Source organism: Jatropha curcas, chromosome 1 (assembly GCF_041381405.1).
Source record: "Jatropha curcas cultivar XTBG-Jc1 chromosome 1, XTBG_Jcur_1.0, whole genome shotgun sequence".
Classification (NCBI taxonomy): Eukaryota; Viridiplantae; Streptophyta; class Magnoliopsida; order Malpighiales; family Euphorbiaceae; genus Jatropha; species Jatropha curcas.
This window is the reverse complement of record NC_143151.1, coordinates 4,169,393-4,177,938: the sequence shown is the minus strand read 5'-3', so window position 1 is coordinate 4,177,938 and position 8,546 is coordinate 4,169,393. Positions and strand designations below refer to the sequence as shown.

At 28.1% G+C, this 8,546-nt stretch overlaps 1 protein-coding gene across 1 annotated transcript; it reads left to right on the top strand.

Annotated features, from left to right (window-relative positions):
• The first annotated feature begins 2,785 nt into the window (after positions 1-2,785).
• PIP2;4 (plasma membrane intrinsic protein 2;4) lies at positions 2,786-5,182 on the top strand. The gene is made up of 4 exons (XM_012209431.4): positions 2,786-3,182; positions 3,344-3,639; positions 4,498-4,638; positions 4,842-5,182. Exons 1-4 carry the CDS (start codon positions 2,873-2,875, stop codon positions 4,953-4,955), a joined length of 861 nt encoding a protein of 286 aa, XP_012064821.1. The 5' UTR covers positions 2,786-2,872; the 3' UTR covers positions 4,956-5,182.
• The last annotated feature ends 3,364 nt before the right edge of the window (positions 5,183-8,546 follow it).

The following is an 8,546-nucleotide window of genomic DNA, read 5'->3' as shown; positions in this document are numbered from 1 at the left end:
CTTTACACCTGCTAAATTTGGTCCCCAGTCCCATGGAACTATATATATATATATATATAGCTGGCAGCCATTTAATCTAACATTTCTCTTGTTCAATAATCTTATAACTACTAGCAAAGGATTCAAAACAACTTAATGATTGGATTGCAAGCTTAATACATAATAATTTATATAATATATATATTTTTTTATTTCTTTCTTAGAAAAAAAAAACAACATGTTTCCTCTTTTATTAAGTATTATCTATGAGAATATTGGAATAGAAGTGTATTTTAATTAATTTGTTAACTTTGTACAGGTAAGATAATCAAATAATTCCATCTTTCTCACATGCATGACCTGTTTGGCTGCCAAGAAAATGTAATATAGAAAAAGAATAAATTAAAAGACTATAATCTTATGATTAGCTGTGCTTCTGTAATGATAAAAACAACCATGCATAGAATAGAGCCCTTATAAATTATGATTTTGATAAGCTTACAGATTTTTATAATTGGCCTTTTAGGTGAGCTTACAGATAAGTTCATCTGGCAAAACCATCATCACCAGCCTCCATATATAGTCAAATTAATTAATTAATTAATTATTCATGGAATCAAAAATTAATAAAAAAATTTTTTTTGGATAACATTTTTTTTTTAATTTAATGTTACCTTTAAGTGCATTTTACTTTTTTAGGTTTATTTGTAAAAATAATTAGTTTTTCGTTTTTTTGTTTTCCTTTTGGAAGCAAAGGTTTTCTGATTCCTGCAAGGCCAAGAAAGAGATGACATCTGCCTTATTTGCCACCAAAATTTTGCCAGAGAGGTTCTTTGGATGGAAGAGGCTAGAGAGTACAAAGTGATCAAGCTGACATATGCAAACTTAAAAAAATGTTTTTAATTAGCTATTCAAATTAATAATTATTATTAAATAGAAAGAAAGTTTTTTTTTTTTTGAGTTAAATATGATTCAAACAATTCAATTTTGATTTCTAGATCAGTATGAGACTTTTTTTTTTTATTTTTTTTGAAAATAATGGATGTGAGACTCGTACTTAACTTGAGGACGTATATAGTTAATTTTTCCTATAGATTCATCTAATGTATTTTTCATGAAAGGAATTTTATAGTATTTGGAATTTAAGAGCCTGTTCGATAAAATTAATTGTTTTGGTAGTTATTAAGCTAGTGAATTGCTTTTCATAAAATTCTAAAAATTAAATGTTTCATAGATTAAATTTTTATAAAATATTACTTTAACCTTTAAAAGTTAGTTTAAAAACTATGTTACCAAACACTATAAAAAATATCGTTAAGTTACCTAAAAAGCTGTTGTCGAACACAATTTTATATTGCATAATTCTCCATCCTAACAACAATAGTTTTTCGTTTTGATTTTTATATATAAATAAAATATTAATTTAATGTATGATTAATATAATAATTTTTTAAAATAATAATTTTTATATTTTCAATTACACAATAAGTGTTAATAGATCTAAATTTATAATATGAAATATTTAATATAATGATTTTACAAATTGCGATGTTTTTCTGTTAGATGCAAAATAAAAAATTGAGAATGGTGAATTTAGCATTTATAGAGGTCAATATTCTCATATATATACTTTTGAAATCTACTCTTTCCATGATAAAATTGTGAAATTCATGCAAACTAACGAAAAAGACAACATAAGTTTCCAAATCCAAAATCTATACTCTTTGCATGAAAAAATTACGAAGTTGACGGAAAAAAAAAAAAAACATTTTAACTTCCTAAATTCTACCATTGCGGTTAGATGTTGAACTTATTTTTTAAAATTTAGTCCTATATATAGTTTTGAAAACTATATGTTTCAATGACTTTTTTTTTTTTTGGGTTATTGAAATTTGAGTTGTCATACCATAATTTAATCTTTAACATTATTAATATAAACTTTTTCTTTTCTTTTAACCTAAATTCTATAGTGCTCTATCCATATCCATGGTTTAATTATTGGGAAGGTGCCCATATAAAAAAGGATGCAATACTTTAACTTTAGACCGTTGCTTGCCTTGCCTACCTAGCCCCTCCTTAATGTAAATGACCGTTTGTTTAGACTTTTAAATATTGGAAACCTCCAATGAAAAATGTAAATTAAAATAATGTTATTTCACAATTAAGTAGAGATTTTTAAATTAATCTAATGGGTCATTTATAATTAGTATAATTAGAAATAATATTTTTTACATTACTTATTTCATAGTCTTTGCCTCTATGGATGACATATTAAGCTAAATTTACCCAACAAATTTTCAAATTATTGACATTGGCAATTAATTAAAACTATGTGCAAATTATTTAAATAAGTTTTATATTAATATTCTTTTAATTATTGGAAGTCAAATAGTTGAAATATAATTACACGCTATATAAATCGGGTAGCTGTCATTCCCAATTGATCGATGCAGTTGTTCGTTTGTGATGCCTCGTTGGATTTTTTCCAAGAAATGCTGTTTATTTTTAGAGAGAATTCGAATTTAAGACTAATTAGTTATACTTTATCAAAGTATTTATATTAAAATTTAGTTGAGAATTACAAAAACTCCAAGTCAGTGAAAGAATTACAATAACTCCCGGGGCAGAGCCGTTGCAGAAATTGGTGGGCCTAAGAGAGAAAAATTAAAAATAAAAGAAAAATATTTGGACGGCTAAAAATTAATATTAATGATGTGATTAAAGAGAATACATACTCTCTCTTAATCATTGTTCATCTCTAATGACACCTACTTCTTCTCTTCCATAAATACCCCCTCTACACTCTCCTTTCTTCTCCAACCTACGCTTTAGCTGGTCTCTCTCTCTCTCTTTCCTTCTCTCTTAATTTGAAGAAGCTCAAGCTAAGAAGAAAATGGCAAAGGATGTGGAAGTTGCAGAGCCTACAGGAGAGTTCTCAGGAAAAGACTATCATGACCCTCCCCCAGCTCCTTTGATTGATATGGATGAACTTGGCCAATGGTCTTTTTACAGAGCTCTTATTGCAGAGTTTATTGCAACTCTTCTTTTCCTTTATATTACAGTATTGACTGTGATTGGTTACAAGAGCCAAACTGACCCTAACAAGAATGCTGATGCTTGTGGTGGTGTTGGTATTCTTGGTATTGCTTGGGCTTTTGGTGGCATGATCTTTATTCTTGTTTACTGCACTGCTGGTATCTCTGGTCAGTTTCTTTTCTTTTCTTTCTGTTTGGTTCCTAAGAAAATCTCTTATTATGGAAAATTATGGTTTTAATTTTCATCATTTCAATTATAATTCTAAATTACTAGTCTTGTGTTCTATGGTTGTTTAATATCTAACACAGTTACTTTGAACTGTAAACAGGAGGACACATTAACCCAGCTGTGACCTTTGGACTGTTCTTGGGACGCAAAGTGTCCCTAATAAGGGCACTTGGGTACATGATAGCACAGTGTTTGGGTGCAATCTGTGGGTGTGGTTTAGTGAAAGCCTTCCAAAAGGCTTATTACAATAGGTATGGAGGTGGGGCTAATGAGTTGGCTGATGGGTATAACAAGGGCACTGGATTAGGTGCTGAGATTATTGGTACTTTTGTTCTTGTCTACACTGTCTTCTCTGCTACTGATCCCAAGAGGAATGCAAGAGATTCCCATGTTCCTGTATGTACCTGATTCTTTAATTTACCTCTTTAATTTTTCTTTTTCTTGTTATTTTGCGTTTAGGTTCATTTAATTTCTTTTGTTGGGATCTGAAGTCATTTTCTTGCTGGCTTTGTTAGTTTTTCTCATCTCAAGGTCTTGATTTCTGGAACCTTTACTTTCTCCACACTCTTATTATGTTAGGTTTTTGATTTGGACAGCAAGCACAAGATAACACTAATGTCTTCTATCAGTACTAATTTATCAACTTTATTTATGCTTTCATAAATAATAAATTAATTTTTTCATCTTCATCCTTTGTACATGACCATTACTTCAATTTTTAAATAATTTATTATAATATAGACAAATTAAGAATAATATAGTCTATTCATTCAATAATTTATTATAATTTGAATAAATTAAATGATTTGTTATTAGAGGATAGAGGAGTATAAGTTTAGAATTTGCACATAAATTAATGAATTATTGTAAAATATTAAATTTAAATTAAAAATTAATGTTCTCCTTTATTAGGTTTTCTTCTATAATCAACAAACTTTTTCGTTATATTTTACTATTTAGTTATTATAATTTGTTTCATGTCTAATTTTTAAGAGTGTCCTATCCTCTTTTATAATTTGTACTAATTTGAAGTTGATTAATAAAATTTTAAAAAATTATCTTAAGAAAATTAAAATTTCAAATTCTAGTAACCTTTTAGTCTTATTTTATTTTTTGGAATTGGTAAAAGGTGTCATGTCACAATCAATTTAATTAGTGGCACAAATTGGATTTTCACTAAACAAAAAAATGCTAAACCCACTACAAAGCTTACATGATTTGATTTTTTTTTTTTTTTTTATCTTCTTAATTAAGGTTTTGGCCCCTCTTCCAATTGGGTTTGCTGTGTTCATGGTTCACCTTGCCACAATTCCAATTACTGGCACTGGCATCAACCCTGCTAGGAGTTTTGGAGCTGCTGTTATCTACAACAAAGACAAGGCATGGGATGATCAGGTAAAAAGAAATAATAATTATAATAGTAAAAAACTATTTTCACTAATAATTTTAGTTACTGAGACCAGTAAACTTTAGCTCAATAGTCTTGAAGTTTTTCTAGAGTTGAGAAGTTCCAAATTTTAATGAACTAAATTAATTAAAAGATACATATTTTTAAAATTTTTTTTATTGATTTTGTGGTAATTTATTGTATTCTGCAGTGGATTTTCTGGGTTGGACCTTTTGTTGGAGCTGCCATTGCTGCTTTCTATCACCAGTACATCCTCAGAGCAGCAGCTATTAAAGCTCTAGGATCTTTCAGGAGCAATGCTTAATCTATCAAGCTTTTTTTAATTTTATAATTTAAGAAAAATAGGTGGTGGTGCTGGTGGTTAAAAAGGAATAACAATGGATGATGACGAGTGCAATTAAGTCTGGCTTCAAAGGGTTCCCTTTCACCAAATTTGTTTTTTCTTTTCCCTTTAGGGTTTTGAGGGAGAAATTTGGGAAGGCCTATGGAATTGTAAATAATAAACATTTGATGGTCAAGGTTTCTTTTCAATCTCTGTTGTTTTTGTTATGATATTTGTATTTTATGTCCTTTATGTCTATCTTTTAATCCTTATCTTATAATTTTCTATCTTTTAAATTATACATTATCCTTTGGGTGTATTTATCTTGGTTAAGCATATAATTTATTACATGGTTTTGTCTTCTTTGGTCTATCTCTTTTTCTATCTTTATCATCATTATAGTTCATAAACTTACACTTGAAGTTATAATCACCACCTAATTAGTATATCATTTTATCTTAATGCTCTTAGCTCATGAAAGTAAATTTTTAAAAACATAATTTTAGATAACATATTAAAATTGTGTGGTTCATTTAGTTTTTTTTTCCCCTTTAGCGAATATATTTTAAAGCTCTCTTCAAGATGCTGACTTCACGATTCGATCCTACTATTATTATGGTTACGACTCAATCCTGCTATCACTAGGATGGGATCTAATGCACTTCAATTTCTAAACCACGCTATTTTAGTTTAAGTGGCTTTTATTTACTACAACAAATAAATAAAACGGAAAAAGACACTCTTTACCCGGTACAATACTAATCTTAACTCTTAAGATATGACGTGTCTTTTGGATGAAATAATTATTAAGAGATAAGTTTCATCCATTTTAGATAGAATAATTGAGATTAAAAAAGGATATTAAAAACAGTAGATGGAAGATTTTTCTTTCTCAAAGAAATAAAAAGGTAAGTTTCTTTCTTTTTTCTTGGTGACCTTTTTTATATTTTCCTTCTCATTGGGTAGCAAATAATTATGTTAGGATAAAAAAAACAATGGGAATGCATATAAAAGAAAGAAGAGGAATTTCTTTTTGGAATATCCTACTATTTATTTTTGCTTTTTAAAGGACATTCTGAAGTAAGTTAATCCTTAATAATTAGAATAAGAAGTGGAGGGAAAAGACAAAATAACTTATTTATTTTCCCCTCTTTTATATTCTAGGACAAGTTTCTTCCTCAAAACTTTCATGCCTCAAATTATGTTAGTAATTTATTTATTGTTATTATTTTTTTATTACCCGATATTCAAAGTCCACTGTTCAATTAATCCGAATTCACTTTGGACAGACCCACTCAATTAATTCGAATTCACGTTGAAGTTGGACAGACCCACAAAAGGGGAAAACGTTTTCTCCCGAATGTTTAAAAGAACTTTGTACTTAGAGTTCGAATTCGAAATCTCTAATTAAGAAAGTAGGGATTTCTACCATCCCATTTCACCCTTTAGGAGTTGTGAGTATTTTATTTTAAAACATGGTATTCATCTAGTCATTCTTATCTTCAAGTCTATTAAAATTACAAAAGACTATTTATAATTTATCAATGGTCATAAACTAATTAGAGTTTTTCCACTTGAAAATGACATTACAAAAGTGATTAGATGACGGGTGGCGTTTGTGGTTGTGGTTCATAGATAATGAAAGGGTAGTTGTTGAGTATGGATTGTTTTAAAAAAAGAAATGATGTTAGGTCAATAGATTTTGGGATTCCTTGTTTTTCTAAAGGTAGGTGTTTCTATTCTCTTTCATATATTATTAGTTTGGAGTTATAATTTACCTTATCTTGTCCTTAATTTATGGTCTTGTAGTTGTATTCTATACACAAGTTAGGTGATGGTGTAGCTATTTGATGATCATAAATTTTGGCTTATATTATAGGGAAGGTGAACTAGATGCTTGGTAATGGAAATTAATTTATAAATTTTTTTGATGATGAGATCATTTTATAAAATCTTTTATTCCTTATCACTATGGAAGGTCACTAATGATAATTAATTATATGTATTATAACTTTTAATCATAAATTGACTTGTCTTTATCTTGCCATTCACTAAGAAATTAGGAGGAGAGAAGCAAATGTATGAGAACTACAGATTCTGTATTCTATACAATGAAAGAAAAAAAAAAAAAGATGTTGGGCATATCCCGCAAAATTAACTGTTTGAATAGTTGTTAGTTGTTTTAGTAATATTTAGTTGTTTGAATAGTTATTTATAAAACAATAAAAGCTAAAAGGTAAAGGAATTAACCTTTTATAAAACACTACATCAACTTCTAAAACTTAATTTAGATACTATTTTACCGAACAATACAACAAATAGTGTTACGTGTTACTCAATAGGACCATTGTATTATATATATGGTGATTGATAATATGATATATAGATAGTTCCATACGATAAGCCAATCAAAAAAATTGTAATTATTTTATTTTTTTCCTCAGTATTTAAGTAAAAATATTATCGTTTGAATCAAAATATTATTTACAAAAATTAGTCAGCGTAGGTAATACTTTTCCCTTACTCTTTACCATCGTAGATGCTTATATATAGTGTGGTAAATTATCCAGAAATCATAAAAATGATTTTATCAAGAATTAAGAAATTTTTTAGTTATTTATTTTCATTTGTGTGATATGAATTTTCATTCCTAACGCTCATTTACAAACAACTCAACTTTCTTTTCTTTTTTATTGAAATTTTATTTTTCTTAGTACGACTAGTTTTGACTATTAATTTAAATTTAAAAGATATTTTATTATTTGAGTATTTACAAACTAAGTTTTTATGTGTATGCTGAAAATTAATTTTTTAAGGGCATGAAAGTAATATTTGTTTTTTTTGAAATGAAATTAATGCACTATTTAAATTTTTAAAATGGTCATTGACAAATTTCTCATGAATTTTTTTTTCTTACGAAGCAAATACACATAAATTTTTAAAATGGTCATTGATTACAACAAATATGTGGATCAAATAGTCTAAAATGGGCTTCTTGAAAAGGCTAAAGTTTCCATAATGGGCTTGTCTAAGACCAAACCCAATAATGAAATTGCTCGTGAACTATATCATTGTAATGGCAATGCACTTATAATTCCCTTTCTTTAAAGCTTTCAAAACAAATGAGTAACTCTTGTGATTCAAGAGGTGCATTGCCAATAACATGTGAAGCCCTTAATGGGTCATTAAAACTACAACAAGATTCTTCTGTAATTTTAAATAGGTCTATATGGGCTTATTTATGAAGTCACTTTCAAATTACAACCACCGCAAGAAATTTGGAAATGGTAATCAATAAATTATCTTTTTTTTTTTTTTTTGCACACTTATTTCCAAGCTCAAGCAGAGATAATGTAAGCCAAGCCTTTGTAACCGCAGCTAATTCAGATTTCGGATCTGTTCAGCAAAATTAGTTATTTTAATAATTGTTAATTTTTTTTTAGCGGTTAGCTAGTAGCTGTTTGAGTAGTTTTTTATAAAACAGTAAAAGCAAATCTTACATGAGTTAATTTTTTATAAAATATTAACTTAACTTCTAAAAATTAACTTACACGCTACATTACCGTAGTCTAA